Genomic DNA, 25,749 nt, shown 5'->3' on the forward strand with positions numbered 1-25,749 from the left:
AAATCCGGTGGCGTTTAAGCTCAGGTTGCCAGAGAGCATGAGAATACACCCGGTGTTCCACAGGTCACTGCTGTTCCCCTACAGTGAGGGGGGAAGGAGGCAGGGTAGTGAGGAAGGGGAAAGCCCACCACCCGAAATGGAGGAAAGGGAGCAGTGCAACGAGGTTATGGAAATACTGGACTCTCGTTGGAGAGGGGGGAATTTGGAATATTTGGTGGCTTGGGAAGGGGCCCGGACATCAGAGAATACCTGGGTCCCGGAAGACAGTATTTCCGACAAGGAACTGGTGGAGGAGTTCCACAGTTTTTTCCCTGACAAACCCAAAAGCAAGGGTAGGTCCTTTCAACAGGTGTTATAAACAACAGACGACGAAGAGGAATTCGAAGGTTTCATATAATCATAGAATCATAGAGTTGGAAGAGACCACAAGGGCCATCGAGTCCAACCCCCTGCCAAGCATCGGACGAGGTTTCCCAGCATCGGACGACGAGGAGGAAGACGATGAAGGCGTAGACTGGGGAACACCAGGAATTGGGGGTTGGAGGGGGGTGTTCGAAGAGACGGATGAGGAAGAGGGTAGTTTTGCTGGCTTCTCCCCTACCACCCCAGAGGAAAGAGATATGGGTACAGTCGGGTCTCCTGAGCAGGAGGGGGCCTTTGAGGAGGGGGTGGATGTCAGGGAGAGGCAAACGGGAAAAGATGAAAGATCAGAAATCAGCAATTATAGAGAGCCAAAAGAGATCATTAGCAGTCTGTCGTCTGACAGCGAGCCAGAGGCAGGGAGGGAGGAGGATGAGCCTGGAACCAGTCATTCTGTAAACAGAGGAAGTCAGGGGCGTGGTTTCCGCAGACTTGCATGTTGGGTAAAAAAAAGAAAAAAGGAAGCAGACGCGGCAACTGTGCCGGAAGGGTTGGACGTGATTTGAAACACTGGAGGTGTACTTTTGAACTTTGTCAATAAATCAAATAGATTGGAACTGGCTGTGAGCCCGGAGTTTTATCTATGCCGGCTTGACAGCATAAAGGCTCTGACAGAAATCAATAGCAGTTCATTGTGTTTGTTGCCCAATGTTATCTCTATATGAGAGTCATGGCTCTGGAATTTCCCAGTGATAAAGCCAAAATTGTATTTGTGATTAGTCTGCTAGAAGGGGACACCAAATGCTGGGTGGCCCCCATTCTCATTGGCTGGCATGCATGGTTGTCCTTATGTGCCTTGTAAGGTAGCAACCATGGAGATCAGAAGGGGCAATGGGGCATCAAACACATAGAGTAAGGAAACAAATACTGGTATGCATTGCAAATAAATACATTAAACAGAAAACAGGCTATGACTGGATGCTTCCATTCTTTATTTTTGTAGCCATCTACATTTGAGTTTGTAGGATAAGGTCTTTTCAAGGTTTTTTTGAGTGCTGATGCCAAAGAGTCCTATAATCTAGATGGCAGAGGGTGGATTGTGCATTAAAACAGTGAGGTAGGGTGATCTCTTGGTTTTGTTTTTGTGTAGTGATCATGAGATCCAGTTTCGTTCATCTTCTTAGAGCCAAGCATCATCAGGCACCTTTTTACATATGTACCCTAAGCGTTGCTCACAGTGTAATGCCATCCAGCAATCCAAACTGCAATCAAGGCCTATTGCAGCACAGTGGTTTTGGTGTGGATGTTTAGGCTCACCTTTTTTCCAGTACCTGAAAAGAAAGAGCAGCACTGATCAATCAAGAATGGATGTCTACTTCCTCACGCGCTCCCTGTGCCTTCTACAATTAAAAAGATGTTCAGCTCTTTCTCTCTTAACATCCACCCACAAATGGGATGGATTTTTCTCCCCGGCTTTAGAATTCTAACCATGTAAGGAAAACAACAACAACAGCTGGGGGTCAAGACTGTCTCTTTTCTTTTAAACATGAAGTGATTTCTCATAGGAAACTACAAAAAAAGTGAAGGTGTCATCTTTGGAAGCTCTTTGGCACACACAAGAACTTTCAGTCAATTTCGTTTAGGAAGTATCCAATGCAGTACTTCTGCTATTGCCAGAATTTCCATTTCTGCAACAGAACTGTCCCTCTCTCCTTTCCATATGCACCCACATCCTCCTCAGATCTGCTTTGGACTGTTGTGGGTGTTGGAGAAAGAGTTTTGGAAGAGAGATCCTTACTCTCTCATAGCAGAGTTAGCACAGTAATGATTGTTCTGAGCATATTAAAACAATGCTAGATTTGCATCCACCTTCATCCACCTCATCTCACATCCATCACCCACCCCATGCATGAGGAGAGCAATGACACTATACAGAAACAAAAATAGTTATGTCCTCAAATGAATTACAAAATATAATCTATAACCACAATGTCACTATAGGGTTGATTGAAATGATATGATCTCTCTCACATATATATCTTATCTAAATCTAACATGATGATTCTAAGTTTACTTTAATCAATTATCCATAGTTGACAAACATGTCACCCTAGCCTCACTCTTATTGTCACTTGCATTCTCCAGTGTCCATTGTATACTGAATCAAGTCCCACTACACAGCACTAAAATTCTGTGATAAATGTATTCTATAACTCCCTCGTTTTTAGCTCTCTGTGAATCTATTAAATTGATATTACTAGTAATGGTGTAGTAGGTGTTTTTTTTACTCCCATGAGATGTTTGGGTGAGGGTCTGCAGTACTTAGCTAACTGGTAACCACTGGCATACAGGGTTTGTAAAGTTTACTCAGTGCCTTTGCCAAAAAAGGATCCGTGCTTGGTATTGGGTACATCTCAATAGAGATGTATGTCATTGGATTTTGTTCCAGGAGACCTTGCAAAACTGAAAGCAGCCCTCTGTTAATCTTGTCTTGGTAATAAATGCCAGTCCAGTTTTCTGTTCTACTACCAAGCTGTGGATGAGTGAGATCTTACTCTGACCCGTACATCTTTCTACACTAGCTGAAAAGAGTTTTTAGATACTTAAAGGGAACCATGAAGTGTCTTAAACTGCCAGCTGACAGTGTTGCTCAGCTTTAGGTTCCTGCAAGTCCTTTTGAAGCTGATTTAAGGAGCACAAACCATTTAAAAGGATGCCTTCAGCCTCTTCCAAATCACTGCATTCACTAGATTAGAGAAGCAACCTGCCTCTCCAACGTAGTGAAAAGCACCAGTCACTCACCTGGACAATGATGTGGAGGAGTACATATGTAGATCTTTGGTAGTAGAGAAAATTGCATGGCAAAATATATTTGGAAAGGGAAAGAATCAATTATGTAAACAGAATCTGCAACTTTTTGGAATGCATGCCATTAACAAATGTTTCTGCAGAAACTTACGTGACTAAAGCCTCTATTCCTGCCAGCCATCTCCATTTCTTTGTTGCCGGGGCTTGAAAGACTCCAAACCAAAAAAACCTCTGATGCTTTTGTACTTGCCTGTTTATAAAATACTAGAGTAGGGGTGTTGAGAAAGAACAAATAAAATCTTTTAAGACAATGTCCCTTTCTCTGGGAGACTATAGCCCTTTATAGAAATTCAACAGGCATAAAACAAACACATTTTAAAAGAAGCAGGTGTCACAGTTGAAGACCCAATACAAATTTTGGGGGGAAGCAGTGATCAAAATTATACATTGTATGCCCATCACCAATAAATATTTTTTACATTGGATGTGGTATTGTTCCCCCAAACAAAATTATGATGTTGATTATGATGATGGAATCAAGGAAGCATCCCAAAGAGGAAATATTGTAGTGAAGGGCAATTTCACATGCCCTCACCGAGACTGACTACATATGTCTTCCAGTCATGACACAGAGTTATAATTTCCAGTTACTGTAAATGACTGTGCCAGAGAACAGTTGGTCTTGGAACCACGTAGCAGGACAGTGACCTGTGTGTCAAATACTCCAATTTCTGCATCCATGTTTGATGGTTGGTTCCAGAGACACTGGAATCAGTCCAGTTGTGGTATGCTTGATGGCATGACGATGGGGTCTCCCCCATGTCTGTGCCCTGCAGCACCCCAGTAGCCCCTGTGCCAGGGCTAAGGGGCTGGGAGAGGGATATACCTTGCAAGCTCCTCTAGAGTCATCTCCATGATACTCTCCTGCCAGAAGGTTAGCGTGGTGAGGGAAGCCATTTTTTTTCTAAGCACTCAATACATCTCAAAGAGCAGAGGAAGAATTTATAGAGAATCCAAGAGATAGATGCCTCTGAAGTATCTCCTCCTCCTCCTCCTCCTCCTCCTCCTCCTCCAAGATCTCCATCCTGACTGCCAGCTTCATTCTATTAGAGCTCAGCAGCTCCAAGAAATCTTAGTTAGCCCCTGATGGTAGCAGCTGCTCCCTGCACCACCCACCCCTTGGCTTGACTGATGGAGTTGTTGTCTTGGCTGCGTACAGGTGGATTGTACCTTCTTAAATGGATAGTGATGATAGGAGCCCTTTGACTCAAGGAGATCCCCTACCTTTTCAATACTTGGCCTTGATGCTCACCTGTTCTTCCCGTGTTTCCATAGAAATGAGCTTGGCGCCTTCCCTCTCACATCTTTTTTGTGAATCAGCCCATGAAGATTGGTCAGGAGAAAGGAAATACATTGTCCTTTGATATATAATCCAACCATCATTCAAGTTACCAATAAGGAGGTCTTTGAGTTAAGCCAGATATGGAGGAAGAAGAGAAAAAGAAAACAAAATAGTGAATTCAATTTCAGCTTAAAATTCAAATTCAAGATAGGGAATTCAATGGGAACCACCTTGCATGCCTGTGCAGATTTCAATTATTTTTGTTAAATTCATTTCTGTCGCCGCATGGTAACATATATTCATCTAGGAAGCTCAGAAATCTTAAAACAAGAAAAACATTAACTCTTCAACTCATGCTGATGCTGCAGTAAATACCTGGGTGGGCATAGCTGGAACAGGGAGTGCAGTCAAGAACCTCACCTACTTGTTTCCACCTGGATACTTAGGGCAGCATCAGGGAAGACCTGAAGGTTGGGAAGGGGGAGTAGCTGTGGTTTATCAAAATTCTCTTTCTCTCTACAGGCTCTCTGTCCAGTTGCAGAGGGGGCAGGAATCTAGTGTGTGTGTTGCTGGCATTGGGCAACTGGGAGAGATGAGGGATTCTGCTGGTTTACCACCCGCTATGCTGCCAAGCAGTCTCCCTGCCTGAGCTGACAGGATGGATCTAGTGGGCTTCCAAATGGCTCTGGGGGATTTTCCAGCTGATCTGACTGGTGCTCCTGCTGAGCTTTGGCTGATCTCTGGAACATCCGAATAATAATTAATAATAATAATAATAATAATAATAATAATAATAATAATAATAATAAAATATGCTGCCTGTTGTTGTTGTTGTTGTTGTTGTTGTTGTTGTTGTTGTTGTTGTTGTTGTTCATATGCTGCCCATCTGACTGGGTTCCCCCCAACCACTCTGGGCAAATTCCAAAAAATTAAAACACAATTGAACACCAACCATATAAAACTTCCCTGAACAGGGCTGCCTTCAGATGTCTTCTTTCAGATGGTAGTTCTCCCCCCCCCCCTTGAGATCTGGTGGGAGGGAGTTCCACAGAGCAGGTGTAACTACCCAGAAGACCCCCTGCCTTGGCTTGGGCCATTGACACAATTGGCCCTGCATGCCCTTTCAGTTGACCTCTTTTGATTGTCTCTGCAGAGGTGGGGCTCTCATGGGTGAAAATAATAAAGGACAGGTCTTTTAGCTGACCTGTTTTGATTGTCTCTATTATAGCAAAGAATGACAATCTTTTCTTTCATAACCATAGAGGCTAAATAAATTCAAAAGTTCAGGAGAACTGAACTAAGTATCTCTGATGTTTCGGAACATCCGGTGGAGCGCGATCCTCCCGCAAGCGGGGATTTTGCCGGGAGGCAAATCCTGTGCTATTTCGGACAAGGAAAGGGTGCTACAGGGCGCAGTAGCCCCTAAATTTAATTTCTGGAGGGTGTCCAGAGAGTCAGGTTCCCGGCGACGCCTAAAGCTACCCGCCCGGCCGTCAGGGAACTCCAAAAAGGAGCAAAGAGTACAGCGGAGCGGGGATAGCGGGCTAAGGGAAGCCATTGTCTACAGCCGAATAGCGAAGCCCCGAGCTTGCAGGGAAAGTGCTCTGCTCTCAAATATAAGAAATTCGGACCTAAAAATTACAGATTGGATGGTGGTTAATAAAGGAAGGATTCGGGGGGGGGGGAGAGAGAAGATTACAGAGTTCAGCTGTCATCTGGAATCAGCTCAGACGCAGCGCTTTACACAGAGCTGGGAAAAGGAAAGTGAGTTTCCGCTAGCAGTTACTGTTGCTTTCTATCCTTTAACTTGTTTCTTTTTAAAGGTATCTCCTTAAGGAGCTACAAAGAAATAAAAGACTACTAAGTTAAAGGGGGAACAGAGAGATAATATTTTGAAAATTGGCAGTCTTTTGATGTAACGGAGGGTAAAAGATCGAAGCTCCTGCTTACTTTTGGTTTTAAAATACAAAGAATTGCGTAGCGGAAAAGGAGCTTGCAACGCCATTGACATTTTTAAAAGTAGTGACAAAGGGTCTTCCGGGGTGGCGCCTCCGGTGATGGCGGACGCCCTCTGAACTGGAGGGACAAGCTCCGCAAGAAATGGGTCTTTTCCGCTGTGGCGTAGCGGGGACCCTTTTGAAAATCACAGGCAGATGAAGCCTGTGACTGTGGGACTCGGCGGGCACCTTTAGCGCCCCCCCAACCCACTAAGGAACCCAGAAACAGGCTCCGAAGTGAAGAGGGGGAAGTGGCGCTGTGCTGTGAGTCGACTGCTTTTTCTGTGGAGCGAAGCCACACAGCCATTGCCGGAGAGCGCTGCCTTTTTCCTGGGACAATTTGGCATTGAAAATAACTAACCGTGAGTACTGGAACGCTAAATACCTGGATTTTAAACAAGCATTGGCGAAATAAAAGGAACTTGGACCTTAAAATTTACCCTAATTTGGTACTGAAACGGAAAGGGTTAAACAGGAAGTCACCCTTCCGTTTTCTTGTAGTAACAACAAAGCAAAGACAATGTAAACTAGAGCCTTAAAAATCACTTTTAAAGGATCGTCTTTCATCATTCACAATTGTGGAACCCCCCTTCGGAAGCAGGAGAAGAAGGGAGATTTTTATTGAGTTGTTTAAACCTGCAGAATTAAAGTTAAAGTAAAGTAACTTTCCACTGTCCTGACCCTGGAGCGGGGTGTCAGATTTGACGTTTGAAGCTCATTGACCAGAAATAAATGCTTTGACAGATAGTTAAAAGGAGGGAAACATTGTGATTCCATTGTTTCCTTTCGCTTTTTAAAAAAGAAGAAAAACGGACGAAATATCTTAAAGAAGAAACTCTGTTGCTATTGTCTTCAAGGAAAAGAACAATCAGAAGTTTCTCCCCCTAGAGGGGAGCTATGAAATTTTAACTAAATCCTGGGAACTTGCTGCTTTTTACTGATTACAACTGTGGGAAAGAGTTTTGTGACCTTGCAGGACAATGCCTTCAGAAGCACTGTTGGGTGCTTTCTGTAATATAAGTGCCCTATTGGATCAGTTAAGTCAGAAGATGGACTTTATGACAAAAGCTGCCAGTGCCTTTGATCAGGTAGTGGAAAACTATATGGAGCCCACTCAGGAACTAAAGCAGGAGTGTGTCACGACAGAACAACAGAAAGAAGAGGACCCTGCTGAATCTGGGACGCTAAAAGGGATGGAGGGACTCTCGGTCCAGCAGGAAAGTGAGCTTTTGGATTTGATAAATGAACTTGGAAAAAACCAGACTTGGAAAGATAAAGTTTGGATTGAACTGGAAATGGGGGGTTGGATTGACCCCCCCCCCCATGCAGGGAGGTTTGGACGTTCCGAGTCTGGAAATGGGCCGCCAGAGGTTTGGAGCTGTTGGGACTTCCAATTTTGGAGGGAATCTGAAATATGTTTTAAAACACCACATGGAGCTTAGTCTGGACTATCAGAAAGGGGCTGAGTTACTAGATTTAGAAGGTTTTGATAACAGATTTGGATGGCATGTGTACTTATGGTGTGAGAAGAAGAAAATACCGTACATAAAGGCTTTGGGAACCACATCTTCAGGAGTTCGTTAATAGAAATATGGGATAGGTATAAAAACCTATTAGAACCAAGAGTTCCACACTGGTTATCTCTGTTATGACTGTAAAGAAAATTAATATGAGAGGTAAATGGATTACATATGGTGAATTGATAATTAAAGAAGGAGGAAAATGGAAATTAAAACCATATGAACAAGTTAGAGAACATGTTTATGATTGGTTGCATTACTTTCAGGTTAATGAAATGTTTAAAAAAAGATTTTCAAGAAAGTGGTTATGTAGAAAAAGACTCAAAGTTTCAAACAGAGATAATAAACAATGACTGTAAAATTCTGTCAAAAATGCGTATTGTTGGAATGGCACATGAAAGATGAAGAAGTTAAATCGGTAATGATACAATGGGCCAAGGACTTTGGTTATAATATACAATTCGATGATTGGGAAAAATTATGGAAGGAAAATTTAAAATTTACCGCATGTACAGCGTTAAAGGAAAATGTTATGAAAATGTTTTATAGATGGTATATCACACCGGTAAAATTAGCAAAAATGTTTAAGACGTGTAATAAGTGTTGGAAATGTAAAGAAAAAGAAGGAACGTTTTATCATGTGTGGTGGGATTGTAAGAAAGTGAAAGGTTTCTGGGAGATGATATATAATGAATTGAAAAAGATGTTTAAATATACATTTGTAAAGAAACCAGAAGCTTTTCATTTAGGGATTACAGGAAAGGAAATAAGAAGAAAGGACTGTAAACTTTTCCAATATGCAGTTACAGCAGCAAGAATTTTATTGGCCCAGAAATGGAAACAAGAGGAAATACCAATGATAGAAGAATGGAGAACGAAACTGACAGACTATGCAGAGTTAAGTTAACTGGGAAAATTAGATATTGTCGAGACCAAAAGTCTCGAAGACTGGGGAAAATTTGTAGAATATCTGAAAAATATATGTGATGTGCAAACAACACTATCGGGGTTCCAAGAAGCACTGTGAAATTTGAGATGTATTGTTAAAAGAAATAGAAGCGGGAGGGGAAACTAATGGCAATACTAAACAGAAGAAATGCGTAATTGAGAGGTAAATATGGATGATTGGCAGAGAAGCTGAAGGAAGTCCAAAAAGAGATAATTTGTGAAAATTTGGATAAAATTGTATATTTGTGTTGAAAATTAATAAAAATCATTAAAAAATACTAATAAATATCTCGGATGTTTCTCTAGGGTGACCCCATGCAAAGGACTGCAGCACTCTGTTCTGGCTCTAAGAGTATTCAGCCAGAGGAGGGGCTTTCAGCTGGGGCAGAATCAGGGCAGGTTCCCACAGCACTACAATTCTTCATCTTACCAATTTCTTTTTGCAGTTCATCATTTTTGTTGGCAAGATACCGCATTTCCTCTGATTTGTTTAGCGCTACAGCGAGTATTCCAAAGTCTAAAAGATTTGAAATAGTTCAAGTCAAAAGAGTATCTGAAATAACAATCTGCAAATATTAAGAAACCATTTTCAAACATTTTTAAACACTCTAGCCTGAAACAAGAAGCAGAGCTCAAGGATCGGGTTCTTATGAATATGAGGACAGACTTGATTCTCTGTGGCTGAGATCACCAATGAAAAGCCTCAGAAGAATCCTGCAGCTGGATCAGACCAAGACCCATGCAATCCACTATCCTATTCTCATATTAAAACTGGCTCATGAAGTATCTCTAATGTTCCTCTCCTATGTCCTCCTTTTCTGCTGGGAATCACAGGGTCACAAAACAATATTGCACTGAGTCACACAGTAAAACCAAAAATACAAAAATACTTTAAAGTTTTCTATTATGCTTTGTGAGATCTAAGAAAATAGAGGCGCCCAAACTCTTTTTTGGATGAATTCTGGGTTGCATTTCACATAGAGCTAAGTAGGACATAATGTCAGTGCAGGAATTTCTCCTTGTGCAATACAATCTTCAGCCCCTTTCCCTCCAATCTGTCCTGACGTTTTCCCCCACCCTGGAGAGCAGCTTTGGTGATGGCATGCAGGGAGAAGTGGGGGCAAAGTTCCCTTGTGCTAGAGGTAAATCTTGTGTCTCACCATGTTTGCTGCTAATATCGTTATGTACTTTTTGAACTTTGAATAAAGATGTTAAAAAAGCAAAACAAAACAAACAACTGTCTGCTTTTCTTCCTGCTGAGGAATGAAATAGTGATAAACTCTGTTGGGTGGTGAGTTTCATTTCCTATATGTATCTCTCACACAATATGAAAGTGAATAAAAGGAATTGAAATATGTTTACATTAAAAATGTTCTAGCAAACATGAGGACGTGCATATGAAATGCTTACCATCCTTGTCCTCATAGAATGAATCAATCCCAACAACAAAGGTTCGAATCATGGTCATTGCCATTTGAAACTCCTCTCTGTTTTTCACTTCCTTCTGATCTAAGGAGGAGGTAGGTAGAAAAGAAATGAAGAAATTGTTTTCTAGCACCCTGGTCTGATGACCTGGGGGAGGGGATACTTGGTTTCAAACTGCTTTTAATATTGAATTTAAATTGCTGACTTTTCATGTGCCCCAGGACCTTAGAGAGAAGGGTGAATAAAAAATCAAATCAACAAAAACATAAATATGATTTCTATTAATATTTTCTTCTCCCCATCCTTAAATTGATGTTTCCTATGCCTTGCTTGCGGCTGCCCTGCTGGTCTGTTTTCATTTAGTCTGTTTTCATTTCAAGTCCTGTTTTCATTTAGCCTGTTGCTTCTGTCATCAGATGCTTTGGCCTTCCTTTGAGAGCTTTAGATTTTTGGGTGTCCAGATACCCCTGTCCTCTTTGTCCTGTGGACTTGCATTTGCCAGGCTGCCAAATGCCCTGCTGTAATGTAAATTCTTCGATCATTTGGTTTCCTCCCCCTGAGCTTTGCTTACTTTGAGTGCCCTTTAAAAATGAATTAGCTATGAAAATAGGCCATTTGCTCATCTATCCACTGCTATCCACTACTCTTTTCCTGATGAATACTGGGTTGCATTCCACATAATTCTAAGAAGGACATTATGTCAGTGCAGGAATTTCTCCTTGCGCAATGCAATCTTCCGCCCCTTTCCCTCCAATCTGTTCCCCACCCTGCAGAGCAGCTTTGGTGATGGCATGCAGGGAGAAGTGGGGGCAAAGTTCCCTTGTGCCAGGGCTAAAATCTTACAGCAGCACAAACACTGTGAATTACAGTTTGATGGGGATTGACAGCATTTCCAGTGGGGGGATGTGAGAATCACAACCATCTGCTTTTCTTCCTGCTGAGCAATGAAACTGTGATAAAAAAATGCTTACCATCCTTGTCTTCATGGATTGAATCAAGCCCAACAACAAAGGTCCGAATCATATCCATTGCCATTTGAAACTCAGTTCTTATTTTCACTTCCTTTTGATCTAAGGATAAAGTAGGTAGAAAAGAAATGATTAAAATGTCTGACTACCTGGGGGAGGGGATACTAGGTTTCAAACTGCTTTTAATATTGAATTTAAATTGCTGACTTGTAAGGCAGATAAGAAATCAAATCAACAAAACCATGACTATGACTTTTATTAATTTTTTCTCAGCCCTTGATAGCGGCTGTCCTACTGGTCTGAAGTCCTGTTTCCATTTAGCCTGTTGCTTCTGTCATCAGATGCTTTGGCCTTCCTTTGAGAGCTTTAGATTTTTAGGTGTCCAGATACACCTGTCCTCTTTGTCCTGTGGACTTGCATTTGCCAGGCTGCCTCATGCCCTGCTGTATGCAAATTCTTAGATCATTTGGCTCCCTCCCCCTGAGCTTTGCTTACTTTGAGTGCCCTTTAAATATGAATTAGCTATGAAAATAGGCCATTTCTTCATCTAGCCAGTGCTATTTTTCTTAAAAAAAAGAGGCACTGGAACTCGGCATGAATGCCTCCCTTGTTCCCTTAGATTGGCAATGGAGCCCACCTGAGAGGGCCTGGAACTGATGAATTTTGGCTGAAAAAGGTCCTGCATATATCTCGATATTTAGGTAGGCTCTGGACCCACCCACTTTGGCCATGGCCTTATCCTCTGCAGTCTGTTTCCCCCAAGCACTTTCCTTCAAAGGGGCTGGAGCCCTAGAAGAGGGCAGGGTGGCGAGGATCAGGAATGGGGGCTCGCCCCCAGCACATGAGGATTAGTTGGGAAAGGAGCAGAGAATGGCAATTGGGAAAGGGAATTGCCCAGGGTGTCCCAGGGACTTGTGTTAGCCTGTGTTTCTGTTCCAAATGCTGGAACTCACTTATAAATTGCTCTCAATGGGTGACAGCTGCAACTCCCTCCCTGAAATCAAAGAGGGATCAAAGGGATAAATGGAAGGTGGATCCTGCCATCTCTTTTTGGAAATGCTGTTGGCATTGAAGGAAAGCCCGTGATATTAGTTGCAAAGTATGCTAATTATGTACTTACATAGAATGTAAATCAGCAGTGTCATGACAGCAAGGATGAAAATCTCAAGTATGATCAATCTTTCACCCGTTGGAGATTGGAAGAAGGTAACCAACTCCTGAAAAAGAGATGCTTGAAGAAAGACAATTCTACTTTAGCCATCAGTAGCCAACATACCATTCCCAGCCCAGGAAAAAGGGTTTCCATATTCTGTGGCAGCCATCAGCCAGAGACAGTCAATTGTTCAGGGGGTGGGCACTTGGGAGGATAAGCAGGTGGAGGAAGCAAGGGGGGATACCTTGCTGCCTGAGGAAACTTTTCTTACAAATGTCTGGATCAGAAGACAGGAGCCTTTGATATTACTTTCAGAAGCTGGGCTGGCCAGGCCATTGGCTGATATTTTGATGCTGCTGATGGGGCAGCAGACTAACTGAGGAGGTGCAGTGCAGCTTGTGTGGTCTTCATATCTCTACCCACCCCAGCACCTGCTACCTGAGGCAACTGCTTCATTCTGCCCAATGATGGAGCCATTCCTGGCTGCACACTGTAAAGGAACACCACAGTCAGCAGCAAAAAGTGTGCTGAATCCTGGGGTTTCTATGTGGATTAGTGGATCTCTGGCACCCAAAGAGCTGTGTGTGCTACTCTCTGCACTCCTCCCTAGCACAACATGACTGGCTCCACTCCCTGCCTGTCTCTCCATCAACTTCCCTTTCCCACGCATTCCTCTACTTCATGAGAAACCTCGTCCCATATAACTGCACTGTATACAGACCACCAGTTTCTTTTGCTGCTGCTTTACGCTTTCTGAGCGCTAGCTGTCTTCTGGACATTGCATATCTTCTGGATGCTGCACTCTTTGCAGGCGTTAGCTTCCCCATCCTCTCAGTTTTGTCTGTGAAACAACAAGCTATTATAACATGGAGTATAAGACTATGAACACATTGGTTGGATGGTGGGTGTTTAACCTTCCAAACTCAGAGTATAAGTCTCCTGTCAAGCATCAAAGCTCACAGTATTTGCTTTTGTTGTCCTGCACTTAATCTCCCTATTACAGGAACATAAATTTTAAAGTAGATGCACACCTACAAATGTCAAGGATTTTCTTGGTACAAAGTTGAAATGCACAACAACTTAAAGTAAAAAATGGGTCTCAAGGGACATTTCCAATATTACACTTTGGTGTCTATCAGTATTAGACAATCCTTTCCTATAAAGACATTTTTGAAACGTCTTTCTTTTTCTTCTGCTGGATCAATCTCAGCTTTAAACCAAAAAGATGTTCCATATGGATTCCAAGGAATTTAAAATTTTTTTTAGATAACATAGCACATTCTCATTTTGCATTCTATATCTTTCTAAACTCCTGGACATCTAGTTTCTAGAAGTTCAGTAAGCATTTGCAAACAACAGTTATGGGTTTGATCCATATGTTCACTCTATATTTATCTTACGGGGTAAATCAAATTTGGGGCAATCTTCTTTGTGAATGAAATGGGTTGATCTGTACATCAGCCGATAAGGTCATATGGAGTGTTTTCGGTTCTGCTAATATTGCAGCTGAAATCTCAGTTACTGGTGTGTGCTAAAAAGAAATATCTTGCTTCGCAACATTCATTGGTGTTTATTTAGAGGCTATCTGCTTATGTCAAGATTACTTGCTGTGCCAAATTACCATGCCTAAAGGTCCAAATGCCTTTCAATTTTGTGTTTGTCCCTTCTGCAGCAGCAACTAGAGCTGTTTTCATCAAGATACCAGCCCTCAGGCTGAAAGTGGCTTCCCCATAATACATTGCCAAATGTTCACCATTTCATAGATTGTGTGGGATCTATGAGGTCTTCAGATGTTCCTGGGTGCCAACTCCCTCCATCACAGGCATCATGGTCAATGGTTGGGGATGACGGGAGTTGTAGACCAGTAACATCTGGAGGGCCACATGTTCCTCACCCTTTAAGGAAGGTATATACATTTATTTATATAACTACCTCCTGATCATCAGAAAAGATGGAGTACTAGATCCGGTCTCAGTTGGATGCATATAAATCCAATTGAGTCTATCAAGAAAAAAAGAAAGAAAGAAGAGGGCAGTTGTCTCATTCTGTTTTGAAGCTATCTGAGATAGTAGCCCTTGATATGCTAGTAAATTAGTTTTTCAAAGATTTGTATTTTCTGGATCATGAACTAGATCTGGATTTACAAACTGGGCCCATGAATCAGAGCAGCACACCTGTATTGCCAGGGAATAGAACAGAATGTGGTGCTCCTGGTTTGCAATGTAGCTGGAGCTTTAATATAAGGAATCTGGCTGTTGGAGAAGAAGTGAAAGGAACTTCATGGCTTGACCAGCTATCAAACACCTGACTGCATGGGGGATGGATTGAGGAATCTTCGGTTGGGGAGACATGAAGAACTAAACCTATTAGTCTATCTGTATTATGACTATTGTTGCCTAAGATCTTTTGCATAATAATAATAATAATAATAATAATAATAATAATAATAATAAATATTTATACCCCTCCCATCTGGCTGGGTTTCCCCAGCCACTCTGGACGGCTTCCAGCAAAAGATTAAAAATACATTAAAACATCAGTCATTATAAACTTCCCTAAACAGGGCTGCCTGCCTATAGATTACATTATTGGCTTTACAGCTTATTCCAGTTGCTGTTGGTTTTCTGTTAGACTCTATTCTACGTTGCTGATCAATTTCTTTGCTAATGTTTACCAATTAATTGAAGTTTGTCTCTACCTAAGAGTCTCTGTCCAGTGGAATCCAAAGAACCTCTTGCTTGCCTGGTGGTTGCTATTGGCCAAACTGCCAGTAATACAGTAATACAACTGGTAACACAGCACCTGTAGACAGCCCTCAAATGTTCCACCACTCAGTTTCATTAGATGACCCTGAGTTCTAGTATTTAAAAGAGAAAGACCACCTGTTGCTTATAAAAGCTCCTTATCATTTAGCCTCTTAGTGACCTTTCAGCCTTGTAATGAGACCCTGCAATTATCATAGCTTGTAAGGAAAGTGTTCCACCCATCAGACCACTTTCTGTTTGGATACCTTGGTGTTGTCATGAAACAATCTTTTCACTAATTTATTCCAAAGGGTGTTTCATCCTCCCACTGGCTAAGAACCACCTCCCTTGTGATGTCAGGCATTCCAGAACTCCTCCCATTTAGGCTATACCATTTCCGATTGGCTGCTGATCATATCCAATCAGCATTCCACATAAAGCATAAATCCAGGGAAATGTTGGTTTCAGATTTATTATACTAATTAATTTTTCAAAAGATATTAGTCTTATTTTTTATTTAGGCCGGGTACATACTTTACCTTCAAAGCATATCCCCCTGAAGAATCCTTACTCCTCATAAACTCTGCTAGTAATATTGGAAAGCTTTCTATCTCAACACTTGTACCAGGAAATATGGCAAAGTGCATTAGTGTAAATCTTCATTTGCAAAGTTAAAGCACAAAGACAAGGAACAGAAGCAATTGAATTTCAACATGTTTGGTCTACATTTATTGAATGTATCATCATCAAAACATACATGCCACCAGTGCTATTTTTCCACACTGAAAAGGTACTGGAACCTACCATGAACACCTCCCTTGCTCTCTCACAATGGTGTCCACCTGAGTGGTGTCAGAACTGAGTTCAAGCGAGTTCCAGATGCAAAAAAGCCCTGCATGCAACTGAGCTTCAGCCAATGGCAGCTCATCGAGAATTGTACTTGGATAGAAAGACAGATCTGCACAAACTCTGAGCTGGACTCTGATAAGCTTCATATGCTAGAAACCCCTCATAACTATGTACCCTTATTCCTGTTATTGCTCATTATGTTTTTGTATGTTTATATGTCACTACCAATAAAAATATTGTTCAAAAATGATTTCTGTCATTCATATCCTGCCCTTCTGTATAAAGATACAAAAATCATATAACACTGGTCCTATCTCCAGTGGCTCCCAGTACATTTCTGAGCACAATTCAAAATGTTGGTGCTGACCTTTAATCCTCTAAATGGCCTCAGCTCTGGATACCTGAAGGAGCATCTCCACCCCCATAGTCCAGCCTGGACACTGAAGTCCAGCTCCAAGGGCCTTCTTCTGGCTCCCTCACTATGAGAAGTGAGGTTGCAGCGAACCAGGCAGAGGGAAGGTGGCAGTAGCACCTTCCCTGTGGAACACCCTTCCATCAGATGTCAAGGAGATTAAGAACTACACAACTTTTAGAAGACATCTGAAGGCAGCCCTGTATCGGGAAGTTTTTAACACCAGAAGCAGAGACACCAGTAGATTCAGAGGCTGCTCAATTGGGGGAAGAGCTGGACATTTTTGAGATAGTAGCTAGGCAACCAGGAGGGAGGGAGCCTTTAGGAGATTCTTCATTTGAGTGTGGCAGGGAAGTCCTTCCCTCCCCTAGAACCTGGATGACTGAAAGGGTCAAGGAACAACAGAAGCACTGAGGAAGGACAGGTGGCTGGTGGCACACTTCTTGCTATGGAAGAGAAGGGGACTCAGAGTGAGTAACTGCCATCTGTGGGAAGGGCAGCTTGATGCTGTGCTCAGTATGTTGTTGTAAATAAAACGGACTATAAACCTGCCAAAGGCTTATTATTTCTTATTGGAAGCTACCGGAGGGAGAGGGAAACTCCCTTGCCAGCCAGTGTACTTGACATCCCCTGAAACAGCCTTGGCTATTTTGCCTCCCCTATTGGGCACTGGTAAAAGCATCTGGTACAGATAAAGAGCTCCCTTAACTGCCTCCCTTGCAATTGCTGGGAAATGTAGGAGGGTGGCAACATGAAATAAAAGATTGCAGCTGGTTGTGCTTCTGCCCGTGCTAGGTTCCCAGGTCTGCTCTAAGGGATCCAGTAGAGAGAGACAGCTCTGGCAGGGTTGTGGGACGGGGGTGCAATGGACTTGCCTTGCACATGCACATTCTCTGGCTGGGAAGGAAAGCTCCCAGACACACTGCTTCCTGGGACACAGGTGTTCTATGTCACACTCCTAGAATGGCAGTTCCCAAGCGCAAATATGCTCCTTTGGGGCTTGTCTTGGTACCAAAGGAAAAAAAGAAAACCCCACGGAAATTTTGGCAAATTCTAAAAATCCTCAAGGATGGGGATGTAGGCCCCAAAAAAGAAGACATGTCCGAGAAAACCAGGATGTATGGCAACCCTATTACAGGGTGGAGCCCAAGTCTATGTTCAAAGATAGGAGGGCTAAGGCAGGATTTGGAGAAAGAAGTAACACCCACTATAGAAGTGCCTTTGCCTTTTTGCATGGTTTATTTCATGTATACATTAAAAACAATTCTATTATATGAATATCTTTCTCTATTTTTTTATTTTATTTTATTAGGTTTTCATATAATACATCTTAGGAACACCATATGTTTACTATTCTCATTTTTCTGTGGCTTCCCATATCGCTTGATAAGATTTTATACCACCACTCTCTGAAATGCCCATTTGTTTCTAACATTACACAATGTATAAAATATAAACCTGAAGACTTCCAGTCTGCAACGATGGAAAGGGAAATATGGCTCAAAGCAAATCAGCTGCTTTTGGGGGGGGAGTTTGGGGGCAGCTCGGAGGCAACAAGCACCCCAAAGAAGGTCAACCAGGACATCGAGGGTTCCTGCAGAGATGAAAAGTAAGCTCCCAATGGTTCTGCAGAGTCCCATCTGATGATGTCTGGGCTCAGTGGTAGAACTTCTGATTTTGGTTCGCACTCCAGCAGTATGATGCCTCATATTTCCGTCTCCACGAGTTGCAGATTTCCCTGAAAATAAAACCAAAGAAAAGGATTTTGTCTTTACAAAATCTTAAATTCTTCCGTCACCACGTTATTTACAATTAATTTAGCCTTTTGTTCTGAATAAATTGCACTTATACCGTTTTCAAAACCTTTTTTTTTTTTTTATAAAATTTTTATTGGGTTTTCACATTTTAGTAGACATACAAACATAAAAAGACACAACAAAACACGTATAATTTCATAAACTTACTTTCATTCCCTTCTTGCCTTGACTTCCCCTCACCCCCCTTTCCACCTTCCAATTTCCTTAATTGTCTCAGCAAATTATTTTCTCCCGTCTCTTAAATGTTATTCTTGTCTTTTCTTAAAGTTTATTGCTTTTTCTTGGCCCAATTTTACTTATCCAACTTTATACATTAAATACTTTCTCTAGAGTCTGCCTAAATTCTCTCCCACAAATTCCCTCCTTAAAATGTTAAACCTAGAATCCTATATTCCCATTCTAAATCTCAGATTTTCACTACTCTACTCTCCCCTCCCCCCTTCCCCGGTTTCCGTCCCTTCCCAAACCAATGTCCTTAAAGAAAAGAAACCATTTTAGCCCGGATTTCTCACATCCGAGGCCCTTAAGCCCCAGTTGGTCTCTCTCCACCAGTTTTGTTGGCAGTCCATTTTGTTGGCCTTCTCTTCTCGAGGGGGTTCTGCCATCCAGCCCTCGTATTTCCCTCTTTCCGAATCAACCAAGAGCAGTTTCTGGCCAGGATCAATCAGTCTCCCATACTCCAACCTAAAGAAGAAGTCCCAATCATAAATGTCTGTTTTTTTATAATCCAATATTCGAGTTATTCCAGGGGCTTCTTCCTTTATCTTTCTCTCCTTCTGCAGATTTGTAATCCACTGGTCATCTTCTTTATTTCCCTTGTTTCCAAAGGTTGCAGGCTCTTGGTTGGTTTTTTCCACTTGCGTTTCCTCTCCTCTCTCTTCTTCTTTTTCCCCCAGCTCCAAAATTATCTTTTCTTCTGCAGCTGCAGAGTTTTTTTCCATCCACTTTGTGTCATCAACAGAGTTGTTTAGTTCAAGATTGAAGGTCATCAATTGTTCACTCATAAGAGTACTGTGCTCTTGTAGAATTCCCACAAGACAAAACATTCTTTCTATCTCCGCCCATACTTTTCCTTCTGCAGCCATTGCAATGTCTTTAGTTCCCTCCAGGGGGGTTTCCATCAGTTCTTTTCCAACAATCCGTTACTTTGTTGTTCACAGTCACCTTGTTTCCAATCAGTTCACTTTTAGTGTAACACTTTTAATCCAAAAAGATATTATTAACACAGTTCCAATCTTTAGTCTCCCGTTTGACAGCTCTTTTGACAGCTGTCAAACTCCTTGTTCTTTTTCTCGGGCTCACACACAGGGCACTTCCCGGGTCTAGGGGGGGGGGTCAACCAAAAAAGAAAGACCTCTGAAATTCCTCTCTCTTCCTCTCCAGCACAAATACTTCTTAATCCAATTTATGAAAGTTATCTATTTAAACACCAGCGTCTTTTCAGACCTAGTGGTCTCTCTTTGCTTTAAGTCCTTTAGTGGGGGGGGGGAGTGTGGACTTCCTTTTTAGCACGTCCCCCCGATCGTACTTAAATTCAAAGATAAAATCTTTTAGTGCCGAAATTTCCTTCTACTCACGGGTTACATTTCCAGTCCAATTTCAGGAAGAAAGATAGCGCTCTTCGGTCCTGGCTCGCGGCTTCGCTCCGCCGAGGTAGCGATGGACTCTCAGCACCACGCCGCTCCCCAGTCCACTCCGCAGCCTTTAAAAAGGCTCTTCGCGGGTCGGGGAGGGCGCTTAAGGTGCCCACCGAGTCACCAAGTCCGCAGGCTTCCGCGCCTGCGGTTTTTAAGGGTCCCCGTGTCGCCGGCACGGCAAGACCCGTCCTCAACGAAGCCGACTCCCTCCGGAGCTCGGAGAGAGTCCGCCATTACCCGTTCGCGCTATCCCGGAAGTCCCCTATACCGTTTTCAAAACCTTGGCCTACCCCCATCCCCTGTAAGTTCTTCTTCATAAAACTCCAAGAAATATTGTCAAAAGCTTTCTCCGCGTCCACAAATATCAAAACTGCCTTAGTATTTATGTTTACTTGTAATTTTTCTAAAATATTGATTATGTTTCTCACATTATCAGACAGATGTCAACCCGGGAGAAAGCCTGCTTGGTCTTTATGTATCTCTTCCACTAGCACTTTCTTTAGTCTTTTAGCCATAATGTCTTCAAAGATTTTGTAATCCACATTGAGCAATGATATGGAGCGGTAGTTCTTAAGCTGAGTCTTTTCAGTCTCTGTTTTCGGTACAAGTGTAATATACGCTTCTTTCCATGACTCTGGTGCCCTTTTTCCTCCCATTATTTCGTTACAAACTTCTTTTAAAGGTTGTACTAGCCATTCTTTTAAAGATCTGTAGTATCTAGAAGTCAATCCATCCGGTCCTGGAGATTTACCTAGTTGCATATTCTGAATGGCACCTTCTACCTCCTGTTCAGTTATTTTATAGTTCAACATTAATTTATTTTCTTGCGAAATTTTTTGTAATCCATTAGTTTTCAAAAATCGGTCTACATCAATCTCTTTCTGTGGCCCTTGTGTGTATAATTGTTTAAAGTACCTCTGGAAACAGTTTCTGATCTCAACTGGGTTTTGTATATTCCTTCCTTCCACTTCTAAGTTAGTAACAGTATTTAATTTTTGTCTTTTTTTTCATTTGCCAAGCTAATAATTTTCCACATTTATTAGCCGACTCAAATGTCTTTTGTCTCATTTGTTTAATTTTCCATTCTATCTCCTGATTCATCATTTTCATGTATTGTACTTGATATAGTTTTATTTCTCTCAATATTTCTTGCGACTTTGGTTTTGCTCTCAATTTCTTTTCATTTTCCTTTATTTTCTCCAATATTTTATCCTTCTTTTCATTTTGAATTCTCTTCTTTAATACATTCTGTTGTATCAAGAACCCTCTCATAACAGCTTTGCTTGCGTCCCAGATTACTCTTTTTTCAACATTGGTCTTCATATTTATCTCAAAATAGTCTCTCAAGGTTTTTTGGGCCTTCTTAATCACTTCTTCATCTCTAAATAAGGTGTCAGTCATCCTCCATCTGAAGGAACCGGTTGGTGTTAGTTTCATTTCCATCTTAACAGCATTATGGTCGGAGCATGTTTTTGGGCAGATTTCCACTTTTCTTGTCTTTGGTGCCATTCCTCTAGTTACCCATATTTGGTCAATTATTGTCCATGTCAGTTTAGCTTCAGAGACTAAGGTTCCCTCTCTAGCCAAGGGGTTCTTTGTTCTCCAAATATCGACCAAGTCCAAGTTGTCTGCCATCTCAAAAAAAGTTTTCGGTAGTCTACCATCCTTAGTGACTACCTGTCTTTGTGCCTTGTCCATGTGTGTAGATACCACTCCATTCATATCTCCCATCAAAATCACATTATAGTCCAAATAGTCCATCAAGGTCTCATGCAGTTTTTTTAAAAATTCAGATTTCCCCTCATTTGGTGCGTAGACTCCTACTATTAAAGATTTCTCTCCTTGTATTTGAATTTCAGTTGCCACAAATCTTCCTTGGTCATCTTTGAAGATAAATTTCGGTAATAGTCTCTCCTTTGCATAAATCACTACGCATCTTTTTTTAACTTTATCCGAAGAAATAAATTCTTGGCCCAGTCTTTTATTAATCAATACTTTCCTGTGTAACCTTATTACATGTATTTTCCTGTAAACAAATCAACTCCAATTGTTCCTTTTTTAGTAAGTGAAACACAGATTTCCTTTTCTGAGGGGAGTTCAAACCGTTACAATTCCAACTTAATAGTTGCAGAGCCATGATGTAGTTACTTTACTTTCCTCCAACTGCACCAAGTGCTTGTTCCTGTTCTGTAGGTGGTATCACCTTCTCCAGGCGGTCTCTTAATTCAAAAGGTAGTTTTGGTATGTCTAAAGTTCCTCTTTCTAGTATTCCTGGCTCTTCTCCAGCTTCTTTCTGCAGGTCTTCACCGTGGTCTCTCAAAAATCTTGCTTTGTCGTCCTCTGATCTTATTTTTATCTTTCTTCCTTTAAAGCTAAAAGAAAGGCCTTGGTGGACTTCCCACCTAAAGATGATTTTGTTATTTCTCAGCAGGGCAGCCAAATCTCTGTAATTGGACCTAAGGTCTAGAAGATATTTCGGAATGTCCTTAAATATCTCCACTTTCGGCTGATGTCTTCTGGAAGTGCAGACTCAAGATTTTGTCTCTCTCCTCTTTTGTTCGGAGGGTAATCAAACAGTCTCTCACCCTGTTCTTCTTCCCTCCTCTTCCAAGCCTAAAAGCACTCACTATCTTGAAGTTATCCTTTTCCAAATCTGGGTTCCAAAAGTCTGCAAATTCCTGCGTAAGAAAGTCAATCAAGTTGTCTTTCTCAAGTTCAGGTACAGCCCTGATTCTTAAATTCGTTTGCTTCTCCTTCAATTCAATCATAGACAGTATTGACCTATGGTCTTCCAATTGCTTGTGTATCGGTGGTAACTTCTCTTCTACAGCAACTGCTATTTCCTTTGCTTCTTCAGTTGTCTTTCGAGTTGAAGTAGATTCCTGCAGTAATTTCTCAATAGTTTCTGTGTTCGTATTTACCTTCTGTCCCAAATTGTTAATGCTTGTGGTATTTTGATCAATTTTATTTGATGTTTCAGCTACTTGTTTGCTTAATTTTTCCAAAGATTCATTAATTTTACCAAGTGCCTGAGCTAAAACATCCTCAGAAGCCATTCCTTTGGGTTTAGATTGTGCCAATGCAGCTCCTGTTGGTAAACCAGGAGGGCCAGATGTTGATGCTCTTTGCTGCAGCCCAACGTCTGTGCGTAACACTTTACCAGACCTTGTTGCTTTTTCCTGAAGCAAATCTATTTTCTCTTTTCCATTTGCCATAACAGTCTAGATAATACTCAAGGTCAATCCCACGATCAGAGTTTGTTATGAAGTGGAAAATTCCCCTGGCCCAGTTGTTATTGTAACAATCTCAAACTTTCTCTAGGGGGACACAGTAACAGGCAATAGTTGTTACTTTAAAATAAATGTCATTTTTATTTTAATCCCCCAGCTCACAAAATAGACAACAGTTTTAAATTCAGTTATTTTCCAGTTACTTTGAAACCAGGGGAAACCAGCCAGAAATATTGTATCTCACTTGTATCAGACTTGCGGAGTTAGCTGTCAAAAGATATTTTCACCAACAGCGCATTTCACAGTACAGTATTCTATTTTTCATTGGCAGTCCGTTGCAAGGTTTAAGCGGTGGACTCTTAGCTTCCTTTTCTCTCTTTTTACAGGAAAATACAGTTCAAACCTTTCCCCCCTTCTCTCCTGCAATCAAGGGGGGAAATCGCTTGTTTTAGATGATAGAATTATAGTCTTTTTCAAGCATCTTTCAAGGTTTTAGCTTACAAGTTCATTGCTTTCCTCTATTTACAAAGAACGGAAGGCAGACTTCCTGTTTATGCCTCTCCGTTTCGGTATCCAATTACTTCTTTTTTTCTCTCCTTTTGTTTTCCCAAATTAACCTACTCACGGATCGTTGTTTTGTAGCCAAATTGTCACAGGAAAAAGGTAGCGCTCTCCAGTAACGTCTGTGCGGCTTCGCTCCACGGAAGAAGCAGTTGACTCACAGCACCGCACCGCTGCCCCGCTTCACTCCGGAACCCGTAGTCGGGCTCCTTTGCAAGTTGGGGGGGCGCAAAAGGTGCCCGCCGAGTCCCACAGTCACAGGCTTCACCCGCCTGTGATTTTTGAAGGGTCCCCGCTTCGCCGTAGCGGTGCAGACCTGATTCCCGCAGAGCCAGTCCCCTCTGAGTCAGAGGGAATCCGCCATTACCGATGGCGCCACCTCCGGAAGTCCCATCTTCATGACATTTTCTTTTAGTGCATTGCATGCAGTAAATCTCAGACCCTCTTTCCATAATTTGACCCATTCATTTAACTGTATAATATATCCAATGTCTTTTGCCCAATGAATCATAACTGATTTTTCCTCCTTATCTTTCAAGTGCCATTCAAGCAGTAATTTGTACATTTTGGACAGAATTTTAAAATCATTATTCAATATTTCTTGTTGAAACCTCAATTCTTTTTCACAAAAGCCTTTTTCTTTAATATCTTGTTTAAATACGTCATTAATCTGATGATAATGTAACCAATCATTAACATACTCTTTCACTTCCTCATATGGTTTCAATTTCCATTTTCCTCCTTCTCTAATTACCAATTTTCCATGTTATCCACTTCCCGCTCATATTGACCTTTTTTACACACATCATTTCTAATGGAGACAACCAATGTGGTATTTTTTGTTCCAGTAGGTTTTTATACCTATCCCAAATTTCAATAAGAGATCTTCTAAATATGTGGTTTCCAAATCCTTTATTGACCTTTTTTTACCATACCATAAATATGCATTCCAACCAAATCTATTATCATGGCCTGCTAAATCCAACAATTCTGTATTTTCCAATTTCATCCACTCCTTCAACCAACAGAGGCACAATGCTTCATAATATAATTTCAAGTCCGGCAGGGCGAAGCCTCCTCTTTCCTTTGCATCTGTTAATAACTTATATTGTATTCTCGTCTTCTTACCCTGCCAGATATATCTTGAAATTATCTTCTGCCACTCTTTAAATATTGCTGCCCCTTTGATTATGGAATTGTCTGAAACAGAAATAGCATCTTTGGTAGCACGTTCATCTTTATTGCTGATATCCTTCCCCAAAATCATAGTTTCAACCTTCCCCATACCTCTAGATCCCTTTTAACATTATTCCACATTGGTGTATAATTATTTTGAAACAGATCAATATTTTTAGGAGTTAACCAAATTCCTAAGTATTTAACTTTTTTAACCACTTCTATACCTATCTGTTGTTGCAATGTTTCAACCAATTCCTGTTCCATGTTTTTAACCATTATCTTAATTTTCCTTTTATTCAGTTTAAAACCCGCCACTTGACCGAACTGCTCTATCTCCTCAATTACTTCATTGATACTTGTTGGTGGTTCTTCAATTCTTAATACCAAGTCATCGGCAAAGGCTTTTACCTTATATTCATTCCGACCGACTGTAACACCCTTTATCCGCTCATTTTTCCTTATCAACCTTAGAAGTACTTCCAGTACCGATATGAATAATAATGGAGAAAGGGGACATCCTTGTCTTGTGCCTTTAGCAATTACAATATTTTCTGTTGTTATATTATTTACAATCAATTTTGCTTTCTGATCAGTATATATAGCTTTTAAACCATCTAAGAAGAATTGACCTATATCCATAAGTTCCAAATTTTTTAGCATAAATTCCCAAGATATATTATCAAAGGCCTTTTCCACATCCACAAAAATTAACATTGCTTGTTTTTCATTCCTGGCTGTCAGGTATTCAATTATATTCACTATATTCCTTATGTTATCTTTCATCTGTCTGCCAGGAAGA

The 25,749-nt window shown here is 41.3% G+C and overlaps 1 protein-coding gene across 10 annotated transcripts in view; it reads right to left on the bottom strand.

Moving 5' to 3' along the window:
- Positions 1-25,749, bottom strand: part of LOC310685893 (CD209 antigen-like protein 2) — a gene marked incomplete at its 3' end in the record, with an annotated part of 285,718 nt that overhangs the window by 226,397 nt on the left and 33,572 nt on the right. For 2 of the 10 annotated variants that reach the window (XM_083458985.1, XM_083458975.1), the window contains exons 1-7: positions 15,532-15,637; positions 13,243-13,362; positions 12,489-12,599; positions 11,372-11,470; positions 10,386-10,484; positions 9,406-9,492; positions 4,481-4,632 (exon numbers count right to left, since the gene is read on the bottom strand). The exons of 1 other annotated variant lie outside the window; for it this stretch is intronic. In XM_083458985.1, coding sequence (XP_083315111.1) covers positions 4,481-4,632; positions 9,406-9,492; positions 10,386-10,484; positions 11,372-11,470; positions 12,489-12,599; positions 13,243-13,348 — 654 coding nt within the window. In that variant the 5' untranslated portion in view covers positions 13,349-13,362; positions 15,532-15,637. Of the gene's footprint in view, positions 1-1,329; positions 1,692-3,319; positions 3,433-4,480; positions 4,633-9,405; positions 9,493-10,385; positions 10,485-11,371; positions 11,471-12,488; positions 12,600-13,242; positions 13,363-15,219; positions 15,471-15,531; positions 15,638-25,749 lie in introns of those variants that run through there. 7 more of the 10 variants (XM_083458983.1, XM_083458981.1, XM_083458982.1 and 4 more) reach the window with 7 other exon arrangements.

The sequence above is a fragment of the Podarcis liolepis genome, assembly GCF_965112155.1.
Source record: "Podarcis liolepis genome assembly, chromosome: 9".
NCBI lineage: Eukaryota > Metazoa > Chordata > Lepidosauria > Squamata > Lacertidae > Podarcis > Podarcis liolepis.